The sequence below is a fragment of the Elgaria multicarinata genome, chromosome 2 (assembly GCF_023053635.1).
Source record: "Elgaria multicarinata webbii isolate HBS135686 ecotype San Diego chromosome 2, rElgMul1.1.pri, whole genome shotgun sequence".
NCBI classification, from domain to species: domain Eukaryota; kingdom Metazoa; phylum Chordata; class Lepidosauria; order Squamata; family Anguidae; genus Elgaria; species Elgaria multicarinata.
In genome coordinates, this window is record NC_086172.1 from 101,871,730 (window position 1) to 101,892,171 (window position 20,442).

At 38.1% G+C, this 20,442-nt stretch overlaps 1 protein-coding gene across 3 annotated transcripts in view; it reads right to left on the minus strand.

Moving 5' to 3' along the window:
* Window positions 1–4,870: 4,870 nt before the first annotated feature.
* QSER1 (glutamine and serine rich 1) overlaps window positions 4,871–20,442 on the minus strand; it is a 46,328-nt gene continuing 30,756 nt past the window's right edge. For 2 of the 3 annotated variants that reach the window (XM_063117322.1, XM_063117323.1), the window contains 6 exons: window positions 18,959–19,161; window positions 16,974–17,111; window positions 14,094–14,191; window positions 13,352–13,504; window positions 10,871–10,966; window positions 4,871–9,296 (listed from right to left, as the gene is read on the minus strand). In XM_063117322.1, coding sequence (XP_062973392.1) covers window positions 9,156–9,296; window positions 10,871–10,966; window positions 13,352–13,504; window positions 14,094–14,191; window positions 16,974–17,111; window positions 18,959–19,161 — 829 coding nt within the window. In that variant the 3' untranslated portion in view covers window positions 4,871–9,155. The remainder of the gene's footprint in view (window positions 9,297–10,870; window positions 10,967–13,351; window positions 13,505–14,093; window positions 14,192–16,973; window positions 17,112–18,958; window positions 19,162–20,442) is intronic. The other variant, XR_010025058.1, reaches the window with a different exon arrangement.

Here is a 20,442-nt window from a genome sequence, read left to right on the forward strand (position 1 = left end):
CCCACTGTGTCCAATGATTGCATCCAGACTTAGTCCTAGAGTTGAACCATTGATTTCAGTGGGTCTACTCTAAGCAGGACAAAGCCTGGATTAAACCTGATAAGAAGTACTGCTCCCAAGAAAATGAATGTCAGATTGCAGTCAAATGAAAGCAGAAGGAATCCATCTCATCTTGTGGCATTTATCTGGATTGATTTATTTTTTGATGTTTATTTTTTGATACTTACCAAAGTCACTTAGGGTGTGATTTTATTTTTCTTTGCTCCTGAAGTTTCATATTTGATCACTTCTCCTATAAATGTTTTCCCAAAAGTAAAATTTCCCTTCCATGATCCCTACAGGAAAAATTAAAGTTATTTGGGCAACTCAGGATGGGTCTGAGTTAATTATCCATTTTTAAATCCAATTAATGTAAATAGGAAGTTAAATATGAGGCTAGATTGTGCTTCTTGTCTTGATATTTTTTTTATGGGAAAAAGTTTACCACACCCTTAAATTTAAAATACTTTGAATGTAGCCTTCATGTTATAATTCTTTATTTACTTAGAACTTGGGAATAAAGCATCCATCATACTAAAACTTGATTTAAAACTTGATTTTTTTCTGACTTTATACTGTTAGTTTTACCCTACCCAGTGTCTTTTTACCCTACCCTGTGCCTGTTTGCATTCTCTTCCCCTCCTTATTGTTTTATCATGGTTTTATTAGAATGTAAGCCTATGCGGCAGGGTCTTGCTATTTACTGTTTTACTCTGTACAGCACCATGTACATTGATGGTGCTATATAAATTAATAATAATAATAATAATAATAATAATAATAATAGCCCCTTTAAAATAAAGAAAGTCAGTCAGTCTTTGGATCCTATGTCTTGAGCTCTGTGGAATTATATCAAATGTTATTTAACATAAATATTTCATAAAAATTCCAATTATTTTGAATGGTCCCTCATCTGCATCCTATTTCAGCATTTGAACAATGGTTCCATTCAATCAAAATGAAGCTATTCTGAAGAACCCAGCGCAGCAACAAATACAAATCAAGCAGTTGCTTATGAAAATGTGCTCTGCACATTGGTCTGGAAGCGGTTCGGGGGGTCCGTGCACAGCCCTACCATTAACCCTTTTGCAGTAAATGGTTAGTGTGTTCAAACTGTAGTTATGTAGCCACCATGGTTAAGAATGGTTCGCACAATATGCTAAGTTGTAATGTTTAGCTGAAAATACTTAACCACCTGCTTAGCATGTCATCTGAACAGGGTTATTGTGTGTTAAAAATACTTTTGAATGTGGTGCCCAGGATGTGGAACAGCCTTTCCAGAGAATCCTGTTGCTGCCCGTTTTGAGATGGGCCATGAAGAATGTATTATTTTGGCCAGCTCTAGGTAATACACCTTTCTACCAAGATTGATTTTATCTGCTGCTGCTGCTGATGATTAAAAAAAAGTCCTGCACTGCTTGCTTTATGGGGTTTCCTTGTAAGCCTCTGTAGGTGTATTAATATACAGAAAGGTGAGGCATCAATAAATCTATCTTGTTAACAATTCCAATACATGACCAGATCTTGCATTCAAAGCGTTGTATTCAGAAAGCAGTCTGCATGTATACGGAATGAGTTGGCTAGAGAAGTGCACAATTCGCATCAGAGCTACCTACTTGACCATAGTTTTATTTTCTAATAGAAGCTGGCTCTCTCAAGGGGAATTTGTCCTTGGTAAAGATTGTTAGCAAACCAAGCTGCAGTAGTTTGTGGTGGGAGGTAATAAACTGTATACATCAGGGGCCTCAATCTCTTTATGGACCTGTAGGCACATTTGGGAATTTGAGAAACTGCTGTGGGCACCACCACAAAATGCCTAATTGGTGTATATAGGACACTGCAGCATCTCTTAACAAAGGATTGTCTAATTTGGCAAATTGCTGGCTGTGCAATATAGCTAGTGCTTCTTTTAAACATATTTTGGCAATGTCTGGTAGTTTCTTTTGGGGAGGTAATTATATATATAAATTTTGTACTGGAACAGTATTTAATCACTGATGTACATGCTTTTTTAAGCTATGTACCTGCATCATGGAAATAAACAAATGGTCAGCGTTCTTCATGCACTTTTGACAGCTGAAAGACTGAAAACATTAAAACATTGAAAGGACAAACATTTATCTCCTTTAATGCAATGGGTTCAGGACCTTACACTTTCAATATTCAAATGGGTGGCATATAGACACCACCTTCGTTTACATTTGGATATTTGGTCTGCTTTTGTTGAAGCCTATGTAGAATTGCTAGGAAATTGTACACATTTCATATATACTCATTGCTATGAATATATAACAATCCATGCACATATATTAAAAATGGGTGTTTTTTTAAAAAAAATCAAACATTTTTGAAGTGCTCACAGGTGCCACATTGGGGACCCCAGGCGTACATCACTTATCCTTTAGTCTGATCCCAGTGATCTTGTTTTTGTAAAAACGGAGTTCATGCACATCTTTCCACCCAGTCACCAGTGCATGTGTCAACTGTGGTCAAACTGGCTCTGAGAACAGATTGACCTGGTTCAGCACATAATGGCAACCCATTAGTTAAACCCATGGGTTGTCACGCAGGAATGGAAGAGAGTGAGTGTGATCCCTCCTGCGCACCCACCATTTCCGCTTTTACGTTACAGTTCATTAAGCTTGTTCATAGGTTGCGGAACCTGATGTCCAAAGCCAGCCTAATGGGTTGTTTAGGGGACAAATAACCCAGTGGCTAACCTATAGTTTGTTTGCTTAACTACTGGGTTGTTTAGCTACAAAGGCGCTAATCGTAGGATGTAGAAGCAGGTCTCCCACTTGTGGTCACAGTCCATGGTTTATTTAATCAATGGGCTGCTATTACATGCAAACGGGGCAATGTTTGCCAACATTTAAAAACAAAACAAAACTGGGTTTATGTATTTTCTGGGCTCAAAAACTTATGTACTCAAAAAGGGTCCAGGAAATGCTGGGCCTTCTGTCTTGTAGGAGGTAAGAAAACTTTTGACTTCTCCAAGCTTATTTCCTCTCCATATCACTAGTTTATCAATTTTGAGAAGGAAAGTTGCAGGAATGCCCTACAAAAACTAGCAACTAAAATTACAGGTTGTCTAGCAGCAAGTTAGAAGCCTAGGGAACTCCCTTCTACCAAGTCAGTCCATTGGTCCATCTAGTTGTCTGCACTAGATACATGGGACTTGTGGTCCTCCACATGTTGTTTTGTCTGCAGCTCCCATCATCTCTCACCATTCTCTCTGCTGGTTAGAGCTTATGGGAGTTGCAATCAGCCAGTGTGGTGTAGTGTTGGACCGGGTGTCAGGAAATCAGGATTCTAGTCTCCCCTTGGCTATGGAAGCTCTTTGGGCCAGTCACAGACTCTCAGCCTAATTTTCTTCACAGGGTTATTGTTGTGAGGATAAAATGTAGAGGTTTATGTAAACTGCCTTGAGTTCCTTGTAAGAAAAAAGCCTGGATATAAATGTAACAAATAAAATAAATAAAAACATCTAGAAGACTAGAATTATAGAATAGTAGAGTTGGAAGGGGCGTATAAGGCCATCAAGTCCAACCCCCTGTTCAATGCAGGAATCCACCTTAAAGCATCCCTGACAGATGGTTGTCCAGCTGCCTCTTGAATGCCTCTAGTGTGGGAGAGCCCACAACCTTCCTAGGTAACTGGTTCCATTGTCATACTGCTCTAACAGTCAGGACGTTTTTCCTGATGTTCAGCCAGAATCTGGCTTTCTGTAACTTGAGCCCGTTATTCCATGTTTACATGCTACCATCCATGGTCTACACGGTCTAGCAATAGCTCCCCAGGTTTTCCTAGAGGAATCTTTTATAGGCCTATCTGGAGATCTATTTATTTATTTAATTTACATTTATATAAAGCCCTGTAACAAAGTTCTCTGGACAGCTTACAATAAACAAATCTAACAATTTAAATACAAAATAGAACAAAAAAGTGAAATCAATTTTAGATATGGAGTGGTATAAATATTGTAAATCAATCAAAAGCAATACATCACAAAACAAAATTCACAGCAACTCCCAATTTAAAAACACAGATTAAAAACAACAACTAGGTGAATAGTCTCTTTGCTTGGCACCAAAATTACCAAAGGAATAGCACCAGGCAAATCCATTTGATAAGGCTGCTTCATTACTGGGGTACCACTACCAAAACATCCCTCTGCCTGCCTGCCTCATATCTTTCAACAGGGGTACTCAGAATACAGCATCTGAATATCTTAACATTCGGGTAGGTATATATGGGAGGAGGTCCTTCATGTAACCTGGTCCCAAGCAATCTTGGGTTTTAAGGATTACAGTCAGCGCTTTTGGCCCAGAAACAGACTGGGAGTCAGTGAAGCTGACAAAGCTCATGCAATATGGTGAAACTTCACAGTTCAGTAATCCCGAGGCCCTATTTTAGACCAACTGCAGTTTCCAACCATTTTTAAAGTCAGCCCAAGATACAATGTACTGAAATAGCCCAATAGTTTTATCAGCTGAAGCTGATAAAAGATGCTTCAGGTTGCCAGAGCCTGAGTCCAGCACCTTCTGCATCAAAATATATGCTTTGCCACTGAGCTACAGACAGTTCAACATGCCTATACCTAAAGATGCTTATCCCCATCAGAAGTGATGTGAGGACTGTAGTCACCAACCATTTGGTCTCTTAATCAGGGTAAGAGTTGGACCATCACACTAATGGAGTACTGATTTGCTAAATGATTAGAACTCATTTGCCACAGTCACTGCAATTCATTCAGGCTAAATTCTTTTGGACTAAACAACAAACAAGTGATCGGTATTTTGAAAAAGTATTTTCACTTTAATGAGTTTAGTATCATTAAACCAACAGTACAAAAAATTGTGACTTTTTCATAACTCTATACATTGTTGTGGACCACCTGAAAACAAACTAAAAAGCATCTCTCATAAGTCCCGGCCTAATTTTTGCAGTACATAGAGGATAAGTATTACCATGCATTGTGAATGACACGTGAATATTAACTTAAATAGGAAGATATATAGCATGTGCACTGTATAATAATATACAAAAAGTTTGTTAGCGTATGATGCCAAACATTTGCATCAACAAAATCAAAGTTACTATACACTGATTTTCAATTTCCTAAGAGTTTTGGCTTGTTCATTTTTAAATTATTTTAAATAGTAATAAATTTTTAAATATTTAAAATATATTTCCTCTATGAAGACTGTTTATTGGAAGACAATGAGTTTCTTTTTTAACGTGTTACTTAAAGCAAAAGTGAAATGATACAATGTCCTGGTAAAGAAGGCTGTACAATCCAGCTATATCACTGACGACAGAAGCAGAAGCCTGAAAAAAAAAAAGATCAGAGGATACATGTCTTTATAGAGATCAGAACACAAAACAATGCCAATCTAAAGATGTCAGAATTCAGAGTTTTACACAGTGCATCAATTTGTTTGCCCTTAATGATGCTACATTCTAAATTCCATCAAAGGGTCAATTCAGATGTTACATTTTAGTGGGTACGGAACACCTGAAAATCACTGCAACTTGGTAGCCAGTCAATTCCATTCTCTTGTGATATTATGGGAGTGCATAATAAATCTTGCACGTACAAGATGTGCTGAAATATTCAGATCAGCTATACCTGAATTCTAAAGTGGAAACAACTCCCAATGGTTTCAGCATATTTAGGTGAGGGCTTCAGCTGCGCAAATCCCCTGAAACAATTCTCCAAAGGACCTCCAGCATACACTCAAAACTATTTGTATGGGGCCTTGGAAGGAAAAATAAAAATCCGTCTTGATTTCTCAAGTAGGATTGCTACTCTGTCTCTTGAATGCTAGCATTCAGTTCAGGAAATATCTTGACTGGCCAGAGTCTTGTTACGCTTTTATTTGTTGGTATCAGAAACTTAAACTCCTCATTTACATTTTGCACAAATTACATTTCATTCCTCTAAAATTGCTGCATTCTGAATACCTCCAAAACACAAACTATATATTTCAGAAAACTTTGGGGCTCCCCGGAAGCTTATTAGAGGTGCCACAATGAAAATATTAACTGTGGACAATTGTGCCTGTAATATTGTAACCAACTCACTCATGACCTTTCCCTGCAATGCACAGCCACACAAGGCATCGGGTGTGTTCCAAAGTGAATTATCAGTTCACATAGGGCTTTGAAGCCCAGTAGGCCTCACCATACTCTGCATAAACTGTGCTGTCTTGAACAGACCCCCAAATCTTTTGCAATATACAGAAGTTCCATGAAAAACATTGTGAGTGGACGAGTTGATGTGAAAGAGGTCTCTGAAGGTAGAAAGACTGAACACCACTAGTTCAGCAAGACACAGAAGGTTCTTTTGTGTGTTACTTCCATAGTCCTGAGGTGCTTCTTACATATCCTTTACTTGATAGAGTTGCCATCTACTCACCCTAAGAATGGAACAGAAAGCTGACAATGAAATCCTACTCAAAAGTAAGTCTCACTGATTTCAGTTAGGCTTACTCTGATGTAAGTGGTTATGGCATTGTAGCCTAAAACTACACACATGGCAAAGTGCAATACCCTGACTCTTTTTTTTGTTCCAACTAAACCGATCTGTTTCTAAAAAAATGATTTTAAAGAGTCTAAGTTTGCGGCTTTGATTAAAATGACAGACCTCTGAAAGTTTTACCTTTTAAAAGAGGAACATAACATTTAAATGATGTTGAACACCTACTTCTGTTCTTTGATTGCCATCTCACAAAGGGAACATGGTTAGTAAGTTCTAGCTTATTTCACATATAAATGAGCCAATCATGTTCACTGTATATGTATTCAATGAAAGTACATTTTATACATAAGCTTGTGTTGAGATGTATATTAATTTGTTGTAGAAGAACTATTTTTGGTCACATTTATGAACTTTTAGTGACTAATTCTTTTCAAGTTTAATTCCAAAATAAATATGGCCGTTCTGCCTCGCTTCCATACCTTCCTCCAAACAAGCAGGTTATTTTTATAATGCTATTAAGGACATTGCATCTATATTATAAAAGGAACATTCTAATCTCTTCCTAACACATAAAGCACTCTTACAGCAAATGGGATGTGCTACCAAGTAAGTGGGTTCAGGATTGCAGAATTAAAGTATGAGTGAAGGGCAAAGATATACATCAGGTTTTTTTGTGTCTATGCTGAAGTTTCCAAACTAATTCAGCAGTATTGTCTTCTTCCTTGCAGGTAGATGTATGTCTCAAACTTTTTAGACAGAGATTCAAGATGCATCCCTAACCCTATATAACTCAAAGACCATTAACTTTCCTACAGGACCAGTGGATGTACAGCATACTTGCAGTCACAGTAATAGAACCTGGCTTTTTCGAGGGAAGTACAATATGAAGAACTTTTAAGATAAATACCAACAAAGAAATTTACCAAAATTTTCACTGAATCTTTCTTCCCCTCAATGAAATGAAATAAGGAATACTACATCCAAAAATGAACCAAACTTTTGAAAATGGAGAGGTTGTCCAGCATAATAAGAGAGAAAAAGATAAAAATGTTGTCCTTTGATATTTTGAAATCCTAGTTTAATTGCTCATGATCACAGCCCTTCATTATAATTAACAAATCTAAGGTGCAATGAACATATATACAACTAAGGAGAATACACCATGCTACATACAAGAATATCCTGGTTGGCTACTGAATGAGGAATCCTGCTTCCCTGGCTGAAATTAAGGCACTAAGTGGCAGTGAAAAAACAAATGAATTATTTTTATATATTATCTGACAAAAAGTACAATATGTTCAGTCTTTTCACAAATCCAAGCAGAGGACTTACACATTTTGAATCAATGACTGAGGTAAGGCATTCTGTTGGCAAATGAAGAAACTTCCTATTGATTTGAACTTAACACGTTTGTAGTCTAAGTGTGACTACTGGTCCTACTGATTAAACATAATTCAGCAGAAAAAGACAACTACAAAAGTATGTCTGAGGATTTGAAAAGGCACCAAGAAGTGAACAGTTCTGCCGTTACCAGTTCTAAAAAATATTAATGTTGGCTGTGTTTAACACTGCATATAGTCAATTCAATCGTCAATCCTCATTGTCCAGAAGACAAATATAGTAACTGTTCATTGAAACTTACAGTTAATCAAGGCTTTTTAGTAAGAAATTTATTTCGAGGTATCAGAAAATAAAATGCAGTGTTTAAACACAACTATACTTATAAAGCAAACTTATAAAGTCTAGTATGTCTTATTCCTGGTTAACACTGAAGCAAACCTGTATAAACAAAAGGATTATCTCAAGATATATAGTTTACAATATGAAATTAATACAGAAAATGAACTGGATTTATGGAAAACAATAAGAAGTGTATTACAAAGATACATGAAACAATTTTAAGCCACAATATTTTCTCTGTGAAAAATACATCTATTATTGAGATAAAATGTACAATTAATTTCTTTCCAAAGGGGAAAAAAGCACAGTATAAAGGAAAATATGTTTTTCTTCAAAAAACATGGAAAATAGTTACGGTCATTGTTTTTCATTACAATATAATTTGACACAAAATAGCAGTCACAAGATTGCACCAACTCCATGTCCAGTCACCTGAACATAACAGCAGTAAAAGGAGTCCATAAACCAGAATTTGTAATGGTAATTATTCATAATCAGAATTTCATGTCATTCTAGCTCGGTTTGCAAAATGTTCAAGACTCTACTTGGTAAGTCAGATAAATGTAAATATTTATTTACCACCCAGACTCTTCTTAGTGTTCAGAGTCAGAAAAGGCCATGATATTCTAAGTGTTATTTTCATCATAGCCAAATATATATATTTAGTGCATGCTTTGATCATCTGTGAAAAATAAACCTAAGTTATTTAATACAAGATTTTACAAAATAGAAAAAAATCATACTTCAGGTTAAAAATGCAGTGAGGTTCATTTGTAGTTCCATTTGCATGGCAGCATAATTTTTCCTATCAGAAGCCAAGGAACCAAGAACACAACAAACTCTTCTGATTTAGAATAGAGTTGGCATGATCAGCCTAACCAGAGCTTTTCTGACCTTTCAGTTTCCTTTGATGTATGTGATAGGGGAAAAAAAAGATTTGCGGCAAAGTTTGTTATGAACATTTCTGCTGTACGTGATTCAAAAGTTCACCAAACTTCTCAAAGAGGTCTTCTACCCATTTTATATTTTTCATGCATTGTTGTACAGTCTGCTCCTGGCCTAGATCTGCATTCTTCTTTTGAACAGAAGAAATCTATTGAGAGAACAAAGAAAACAGGATACCATTAATTTGCTAATATTTACAGGTTCTCAATACACTCAGTAGACAGAGGCCTTACATTTTAATGCATATATCCTCCCACCACCTAAGAGAATATTTAGTCCTTTTTTGTGGCTGATGGACAATTTCAGTATAAATAAAATGAAGTTCAATATTACTGAGGAAATTTCTAGCACACCAAGAATCTGTTTCTTGATGGATGTACTTATGATCCAATATTCTGTAAAGCAGTGGTTCCCACCTTTGGGTCCACATATGTTAATGGAATACATCTCCCATTATCCCTTCAAGAATGGGCAATGCTGTCAGGGCATTCTGGTAGAAAAGGGCAAAATGTTGATGATTACCACTTTATTTTTGAGGGGTGAATTCACCTTTCCTGCCTCATCAATCCAATGTGTTTTGGGAAGAAATGATTTCAGAAGGAGTTGCTTCTTTGTTTTTTAGTTTCCCAGAGCATGATTGCAGAAGGGGCTCAGAGATATTTTGATCTACTCCTCTTCTAATGCCAGTGTGGGATTGCTGCCCCAGTCAACAGATCCTCACACACAGCAGCAGGCTGTATAGATATGACAAGATCTCTGCACATTCACCAGCAACTGTTCAGCAAGAGACCATGACATTTACACAACCATGAACTTCGCTGGTATTAGAAGTGTTAACATGGGTAAATGGTAGGGCTGGCAATCATTTTTCCCCCTCAACAAAAACATACTGTAGTTTGAGAGCTGGAATATTTAGTATCCCTTCAGTAGAAACTATTTCTTGTGTTAGCACTTCCCCAGTGAAAAACAAAACAGAAATTTACTATGGACCAAAACAGACAGGAGTTCCATGATAGGACTATTCAATGTATTTTTTAAAATTTAAAAACAGCCATGTTGAGAAATTGAGAATTAGATTAGGTAGTAGCTTTTAGGAAGGACTGTAACTCTTTCCATCACCACACTATTTCCATGATTTCCAGCCCCCACAGCTGCTATTTGCTTCACTGGAGAAAAGAAAAAAATAGTACCTGTTGTGTGCCTTAAATTTCATGACCATAGTGCCACTGTCCATATTGAGTTTGGGCCACTTTGTAGCTGCTTTTAAGTTTTAAAAAATCTTGGGATACAGAATCATGAATCCCTGGTGCTATATCTGTTTTGGCTCGAAGAATACCAGTGGATTAGATACTGGAAGGTCAAAGTACATTGACACAATATATCCTTAGTGCGCGAGGATTAACTTTTTATTCCTAAGAATTATTGGCAAGTAGTTCCTTTGTCTGAGTTGTTCATATATTTGCATCTATAGCTTAAAAAGGGACTTTCAAAATAATCTTAACAATGGAGATATTACACCATTGCATGTATTTCTAGACCTACACATGTTGAAAATTCAACACCACTGTCACCAAAAAAATCAGTTTTCAATGTTTTAAACAGTATACTTTTAATGCAATTATTAATAGCCACTGAATTGCTTTAATTCATCTGATTTCTGCATTGATTCTTTTGCACTAGATAAGAAACATAAACAATATCATAAGTTAGAGAAAGATTCACCTCTACTTTACACCTCAGAAACATGTGGTATTTGTAATGATGGAGTGAATGATACAAAGAACACAATGGTATTTTTTCTGGATCTACAGCAAATTCCTGCAGAGATAAATAGTTATTATTAGCCACAAAATTAACTTAACACGGTAGGTTTCTTGGTACCATTTTTTTAACCATTCAGACATAAAATGTACTTGTGAATATTCATTCCCCCAAACATGCGTGAAAATACATGGAAATACATATTCTACCATCAGATTTAATATACATGTTTGCTCTATTTTGCTTCCTGTACAATGTTATTTCAAGTAAACCTGCTAGCTCTTTCAGACTTTCAGAGGATAATAGTAGATTCATCCCATTTGTCAATAATTTCAATATCCTGACCCCCGAGTCAGTAATGTTCTTCATTTGGGAGAGTGCCTGCTAGCATTCATGTTCCCTCTTGCTAGTTTCTGGGCCAGATCTAACAGACTGACAACTCCCTGACCTTGTACCACAATGAAATTCCCTGAGCAAGCATAGTAAGAAGCCTTATTTTTTTTTTTATTACATTTATATACTGCCCCGCAGCCGAAGCTCTCTGGGTGGTTCACAAAAGTTAAAACAGTAAACCTTAAAAAGTATACAAAATTTAAAAACCATCAGAAACATAAAAACAACAGTATCCATTTAAAAACAACAGTTCTGCGGTCCGTTGGAATATTGGAATATCTCCAATATTCGAGAACTCCATTTTAAAGAAGAACATATGTACAGGTACTTTGACTTTTCTGTAAACAGACAACAAGGAGAAATTCAAGGATGAGAACTCTGGCAAGTACTAAATGCAACAAAGCAGTCTAATAGAAAAAATGTTTCCCAGATAAAGTTAGTTAATTTTTTTAGGGTTTAAAGGGGCAACTCGTACAGATTTATAACAGAGATTAGGAGATCCACTTACAGTATTAATACTCACAGTATTAACAACAACAAATAAGTTTTGGGGTAGTATCTACCACTGTCAAATGTGAAAGCTACAACGACAAAGTTCCTTACAATGACAAAGACTAAGTTTTAGAAGTCTATAAGACACCAGTGCATAGGAAGCTCCAAATAAAGGAAGAGAACATAGTCATTCTGGCCCATGACCACCTTGGAACTAGCAGATAGGGATCTTTACAGTGCAATCCTATGCATGTCTACTCAGAACATAGGTCCCATGGAGTTTAATTACTACAATTTCGGTGTGCATAGGATTGTTGCCTTAGAGGACCTGCCCCCAAAGTAATGTGGGGGTAGATCAGCATTCTGTGTCCTCCTGGCTCAGTCATAGGAGAGTGACATACCTCCCATTGTTGAGTCTTTAATTTACAGGGCAGCATAAGAACATAAGGTCATAAGAAGTGCCAGGCTGGATCAGACCAAGGGTCCATCTAGCCCAGCACTCTGTTCACACAGTGGCCAACCAGCCATTGGCCAGGGATGAACAAGGAGGACATGGTGCAACAGCATCCTCCCGCCCATGTTCCCCAGCAACTGGTGCACACAGGCTTACTGCCTCGAATACTGGAGACAGCACACAACTATCAGGGCTAGCAGCCATTGATAGCCTTCACCTCCAGGAATTTATCCAACCCCCTTTCATAGCTGTCCAAATTGGTGGCCATCACTACATCCTGTGATAGTGTTTTCCATAGTTTATGTGCTGGGTGAAGAAGTACTTCCTTTTATTTGTCCTGGATCTCCCACCAGTCAGCTTCATGGGATGACCCCGGGTTCTAGTATTTTGAGAGAGGGAGAAAAATGTCTCCCTATCCACATTCTCCATACTACGCATAATTTTGTACACCTCTATCATGTCTCCCCTTAGCCTCCATCTAATGGGGCGCTTATGCCCGTGCTGATTCTCTTATACTCTGCCAATTCCATTGCACAAGTGGCCCCCACTGCTTGCACAATGGCAAATTAGCATTTCAAATCAAAGTGAAAATGCTTGTTTCTGGCAGAAGACAGGTCAGCAGAACTAGTATAAGGGAGCTCGGCCAACCTGCCTCCTTCTAGAAATGAGCATTTCTACTCATTTCGGGGCTTATCCTATGAAGCACTAATTCTCCCTTGCACAAGCAGTGGGTTCCATTTGTGCAATGCAGTTGGCAGGACCCATGGCTTCTGGAAGGGAATCAGTAGGGGCGTAATCACCCTGTGGGGTTTTGCCCATAGAGCCATTTTTTTCTATTCTCCATTCTAATATATTTACCTTTTTAGAATACAATTGGTTACTGGACTTCAAAAGATAAAAATCAAAGGAAATTAAATAAATCGAGTTATTTTCAAGGTACTGTTACATAACTAGAAACCAATTGTTTTTGAATATGTGTAATTAAAAAATCATCAATTTTAGTCCAAATTTAGAAAATGCGTAAAAAGCAAAATAAATCCTGGGATTGGTGGGTGCTTTCCATTAGAAATGTAGCATGAGAAAAAACAATTACACAAACATACCTGTGCTAATTTTGTGGTTGCTTTAGAAATCTTCAGTGTTTTCTTGTTATAAGCTTTCCCATTCATTTTTATTCTAGAAACTGCACTCACCCCCATTTTTGTTTTAGAATCACGAGTGATTATTGTCAGTTCTGGAAAGCTTTCCAAAGCAGCCTTGAAACAGAGCATAAAAGATTACAGATTGTGCAGAATTTCACAAAAGAAAATTGGTCAAACTAGTGTGCTAGAAATTTAACTAGAACTCTTTAATAAAACAAATTATAAAAAGCAAAATAAAAACAATTTATCAAAGAGAAATCACTGTTTTCCAGGTCTTTAAAAATGTTTGGAGGCAATCAAATCCATGGGCTATCAATCCATGGGCTTTACTCGATTTAAGTGAAGTCATATTTATACTCATTAATGTATACAAGAAAGCAATCCTTGATTAGAAAACGGTGGCCTAAGGTTGCATGCATGATGACCTCACAGCTACCATTAGTGCAACGTTTCATTTCCGGGGGAAATGGTGATGGCTGAAGCTGTGGGTGCTCCTGACATAAGGAGCAGGGGGCTCGCTGTCTGTCTGAATTGGGCTAATGTACTTCATTCCCGATCCACTTTGACTCAATCCCAACCTGCTTTTGGACTGGCATCCAAATCGGCATATTTCGGCTCGGAATTCAGATCCAGAGCCAAAGTGGTGCACACAGCCCTAGTAAGAACTACAGAAGACCAATAAAACATTTTTAACTACCAGTACCTTGAATGAGCGCTCTAGACGTAATTTGGAAAGCAGCCTTTTCTTGTTATCATTCAACATGCCATCAATTTTTCTCATGTGTGGCAAAAGTAGCTCATCTGAAAAAGAAAATGTTATATATGAATATTGTTTTCATTGTATGCTGTGCTTGTATGACCATTTTTGGTTAGATTTGTTGTTCCCCGTCCTGGTATCTATTCAATGAAAGCTGGTTCATCAATACTTTAATTAATAAATACACAAAGTACTTCAAAACAATTTCAGAACAAAATCAAACAAGAATTAGAACCAGTGCCCCAAATGTGGCATTCAGCACAAAGATGCAACAACTGATGACATCTGTTGTTTGCATACTTCTTGGAAAGGATTTGGATATGCTAATTTTTGTAAATGTATCACATGAGAAATTTACACCATACCATACAAACTGGATTACTATCATACTGCAGTTGGATACAGAAATAACATGGTTAGAAAAAATGTACAATGGATGAAGATGATGACTGTAACAGTTCAGGTGCAACAGATTCAAAAGATACCCAACTCTAAGAAATAATCCATCATCTGTACACTTCTACTAAAATTAGTGTATATCAACCTACTTACGTCATGCCAGAAGCACAGACAAGAATCAAATAAGATGCAGTATGAGGGTACTAGCAAACAAACTGATCCACAAAAGCAAGCGTCTGACCAAAATTCCTTCCTGATCCCAAATATCAATGATCAGCATTGGGATTGAAAGCCAGGTTCTACAAATAAATTATTTCATTAGCCCTGAAGGAACAATGTACCCTTGTGCATTATCACTGCCACCTGTTGTGGTCATTCTGTATACCTCAGGAGTAAGGAACAAACCCCACAAAACCTTGGGAAGAAAACACAGATATTTGGCTCACAAATATGAAAGTAACCACTCATCCATGAAACTGCAACCAGTTGCATTTTTGTTTTACTCAGCAAGGCAGGTATAACAAAAGCGAACATGAAATCTTCAGGCACACTATAAAGCAGCCACTACACTGCCCAACACTATTTTCTATAAGGCCTTATGTATAGGTGTGTGTGGGGGGAGAGGCTGAAATAACATTGTTTCTTTTTACATTTTTATTAGCTATTTTTAGAACAAAATTAGACTTGGAATAAAAATCATTTTATCCTATTCTGAAACACTTGATAGTCTTATTAAGCAAATAGGTCCCTATGATTTTTTGTGCATTATCTTGTTGGATGAAAATATACATTCCTTGAAATGTGTTGCCTTTTAAAAATAGTATTTATTGTTTAACATTTTTAAAAGGCTACTATGAAGCTTACTGAGACAGCGTAACCAGGAAAACATTATTAGAAACAGGGAAAGTGTTTTTCATTTTCCTTACTAAGATGTTTTATTTGTGCTGAAGTACAGAAAGCTTACAGAAACACATACAGAAGTTAAATCAAAGTTAACATGCTACATAAAATAGATTAAGAACATAAGAAGAGCCATGCTGGATCGGACCAAGGGTCCATCTAGTCCAGCACTGTTCACACAGTGGCCAACGACCAACAAGCAGGACATGGTGCAACAGCACCCTCCCACCCATGTTCCCCAGCAACTGGTGCACACAGGCTTACTGCCTCGAATACTGGAGATAGCACACAACCATCAGGGCTAGTAGCCATTGATAGCCTTCGCCTCCAGGAATTTATCCAACCCTCTTTTAACGGCATCCAAATTGGTGGCCATTACTACATCTTGTGGTAGTGAATTGTATAATTCAAATAAGTGCTGTATGAAGAAGTACTTCCATTTATTTGTCCTGGATCTCCCAGCAATCAGCTTCATGGGATGTTCCCTGGTTCTAGTATTTTGAGAGAGGGAGAAAAGTATCTCCCTATTCACGTTCTCCAATCCCCAGAATGAATTTGACATCATTTTAATAATCTTCCAAGTTAGTCATATTCAATTTGATAAAATTGGGATTTTGATTTTTTTTAAAAAGGTGTCTGTTTCCTCATGCATATCTTCTTTGTTATTGTCAAGCCTCCAGTTGTCAGTATATTCTCTAACTGGAACTGTTATCACAGCAGAGGAGGACTGCTAAGTGAAGTTAAAAACGGATGACTAGATTGCAAAGACTCTAGTCATCTAGATCTGTTCTTCACTGACAGCAGCTGGTCCTCTATTAAAGAAAAAGCATCTCTCTGCAACTAGTTGATCTAGTGCATCTTCATCCCAGTCTCTCCATCTTCTTCCACTTCTTCTTCAAAAAATGCCTTTCCTTTTTCAGAAAGAGATGACCTTGCTTACAGCAATGAAATGTGACTGTCTGCTATCTTGCATTTCCTAAAATATCTAGCAGCAAGGAAGCCCTGCTTAAACTTGTTGAAATGGATGGGATTCTTTTTTCACATTTCAAAGTATTTTGTGTGTAAATTATATATACTTTTAAACTACATTTAGTTCAGATACTCTTTAGTATGCTATGATAGTATAATTTGTTTTCCATAAGAATATCATCTACAGTATATTGTGGACAATAATGACTGTAAAACTAACCACTTATGTGCTTTAAAGTGATATAGGAAAAACAAAATAAATTAAAATCTGCAACAGAATATAAGAGGGCTTCACTTGTTAGCCTTCTGTGCCCACTGAAAAGCCATCCTCAAAGGTCTAGGTCAGGGTGGGCAGATGTTCTGGGAGTTGAACTCCTTCTGCCCATTCCTGGCCTAAGTGACCTTCCAAAGTGGCATTTGGTGAAGCACAAGGAAACCTTCCCATTCATGCATAGAAACATGTAATATGGACCCTGGCCTATAGGTAACTTTTGAGCGAAAGCATAATATGGTGAACAGCAAAAAGATAAACCAATCAAAATGTTGAATACACTGTACCATTACTCTTCTCCAATGCCAGCATAGTATCTGGGTCCAAGGCAATGCTAACAAGTAGTTCCATATAACTCCTAAATGTTTCCTTCATAGCTCTGGTGTTCAAAAAACGAGCAACAATAGGAGCAGGAGGTTCCGTGTCTGAAATATCAGAAATACAAATACTTAGTTCAAATTGTAATTTTACTGATATAGACTTCTTTATAATGACTCTAGTGACCTCTAGTGTCCATTCACTACACCAAGATTGTTAGAAGGCATTACTCTAATTTAGGGGTGTCAGAGAAATCTGTCTGGTGGTAAAAATCGCCAAGCTTTCAGCAGGTCAGCCCCAACCCCAGCCCCGGACTCTGGCTCACTTCCCCATGAGCTGGCCCAACTTGATCTGTTGGGCCAGCACACGGATTTTTTTCTTAAATCACTGTTTACACAAATTGCAGCTGTGATTTGCACAATTTATGCAAATTGTGGCATGCTTTGCGCAAATTGTGGCTATATTATGCTTAATTTGCACAAAATTACAGCCATAATTTGTGCAAACTGTGGCTGTAATTTGTGCAAACTGCAACCATAATTTGCATAAGTGGTAACTTGAAAGGGAGGGGAGGAGAGAAAAACCAAGAACTTTCCTGGATTTTTGGAAAAAGCAAGTGCAAGCTGAGCCAGGGGCTCCAGGGAAATCCAGCAAGCCCTCCAAAAGAGCCGTATTTCCCCATGACAGACATCCCTATCCTATTTAGGATTGAACTGTTTCATACAATTTCAAAAGGCTTCACATCATTTTAACATGAACAAACTACGAAATCTCAGATTTATAAACTGGAGCAGTTTATCTAGGAAGAGGGCTTTCTCCGCTGTGGCACCCCGGTTGTGGAATGAGCTCCCCAGAGAGGTCCGCCTGGCGCCTACACTGTACTCCTTTCGTCGCCAGCTGAAGACCTTTTCATTCTCTCAGTATTTTAACATTTAATTTTAACTTAAATTTAAATTTTACTGTTCTAACTCTGTATTTTAATCTTACATCAATTTTGCTGCGTGGTTTTATCCTGGTTGTGCTTTTTATACTGTATTTTATATTTGTGGTTTTAACCTGTTGGTTGTTTTGTTATGGTTTTAATTTTTGTGAACCGCCCAGAGAGCTTTGGCTATTGGGCAGTATAAAAATGTAATAAATAAATAAATAAATTTATAGGCTGAGAAGTATTTTTAGGCCTAGTTTTTAAACCGATTCCAGCTCAAACTTTTCTTCATTTTTAAAACAATTACATACCATACTTTGCTTTAGAAAGCTAACTTGACACCTGAAAGTAACACTGCTGAAATGGCAGTATTAACCAATTTCAATAGTAAAGATTCTGTGAGACCAATTTATCTTTACATTTTTAAATAGCTATCTTCAATATAGGAGCTGAAATGTACGTAGCAGGAGTTTTTTCCACTGTTACAGAAATTGTGGATTGGTTGGACTTTTGACAATGTTTCCTTTCATGACCTATGCAGAGATGTTATCCCAAGTATTTATTTCATCAACAACAACCCCCGATTCAACAACAACCCATACTCAACCTATAGACCTAGTTTGCACGTAATGACAATTCAGGGTACAGGCTGAGGGCATCAGAAGTATAGCATCAGATAATAGCCTTAGCGTCTGGGTAGATAGATATGAGAGGAGACACTCCTTTAGTTACACTGTCCCCAAGCTGCTTAGGGCTTTAAAGCTTAAACACAGCACTTTGAATTGGGCCCGGAAATGGATGGGCAGTCAATAAACATGGGAAAGAATTGGTAGAATATGAGCATAATACTAAGCAATATAGAAAAAGTTGTCTTCCCCGCTAATGGCAACTTTGAAACTATCAAATCTATTATAGGATAAGACAGCAAATTAAAATTCATGAAGTCATAAATGCTCATAACATTTTATAGTCATTTTGGAGATACTACATAGACAGGAAAACAGGTACTTTTAACACAAGGCCATTTACCTTCCTCATCACTCTGGAGTTGAGGAGTAGGGGGGAATCCTTCTTTCCATGTTTTCCGTTTCTTTGGTGGTGGTTCAGCCTTTATCTTTGGCTGTTTAGCTTTGGGTTTCACTGATGAAACTTTTGTTGTTACTGTTGTAGTTTTTGGCGCTGGGGGATCAGGAGCTTTGTTGATACTAGTGCTTGGCTTACATTGAACAGTCCTACAAGTCAGAGAGGAGTTGAAACAGACAGTTTCAATTACAATCTTGACCTTTAAAAATTAAATTCACTTAATTCAGGTGATTAGTTGGTTCTCTGAATCAATAACATATCCCGGTTTATAGATTCCTGTGCTCCACTTTCATCTGTAGACAAGTATGATTGTTTGAACCAATTATTTAGTCAACCATTTATTGGGTCTGGTCTCATGTCTCCAAGTTGATTACACAGAGTTTCTCCCAACAAACAATAAGCTGATTAAAGAAAAATGGTTGTTGTGGGTAGTATTTTATTCATTAATGGAAGAAAGAATATAACTTCCCATCCAACAGCAAGCAAAAATCCATAGAAGGGACAAAAAGAAAAGAACAAAGACGGAACGTTCGGACGACACAACAGACAACCCTATGTGAATAGTCCACTCCTCGGATGACTATTAGCATGTCGTGCTTGGGCGACATGATAATCATCATTTGTGGAGTAGGTTATAAAGACAAGGTTGGCTATTGCTCTCCCCCACCCTCCGCCCTCCCCACCAAATGGTGGCACTGGTTCCCATTTACCATTCTGTGGGGAGGGGCGAAGGGGGGGAGAGATGCAGTACGCCTCTTTCTTGCTACAGTGGCAGCTGCGATGAAAGATGCATCGTGGCCACCGCCATAGCAAGAAGGAGGTAGCAGACAGATCTCTTCTCCCGTCATGGGAGAAGTTCACTCCGCTCTGCCCCGCCGCCTCCTTCCCCGGTGGGGCCATAGTAACAAGGAACAGGGCGGCTCTAGCAACAAGGGTCCACTTGTGCCATGACCTCCTGCATCCCGCCCTCCGTTCGTGATTTGTTGCTATGCCAAGGGTGGAGAGAGATGCTGTCAGGAGAATATCTCCTCCTGCACCCCACTCTCCATTTGCCGCAAAGTGCTAGTGGCTGGTGACGGGGGCCACTAGGAGCTCCTGCTGCTCTCAAGCAATGGCAGGAGTTTCTAGCATCCCCTGTCCCCAGCACTTTCCCTCTGTGGCAGGGGCAAGGGACATGCCCATCTTGGGAAGCACGTGGGAAGCTGCCAATTGTGGCATCCCACCAAGGGACAGCATGATCGACATCTCCCCAGTGCTCCCTGGGACAGGATTATTTCCCTTACCTATAGAGCTCTGCTGGGCAAGTGTGGCAGGGCTTCTGCTGCTTTTGCCTTGCGACTCTGTAGGCAGGGGGAATAATCAACGGAGCCTGCCACATGACACAATAATCAATGGTTGTGCAGATCATTTGCATGGTGTGGTTTTTCCCC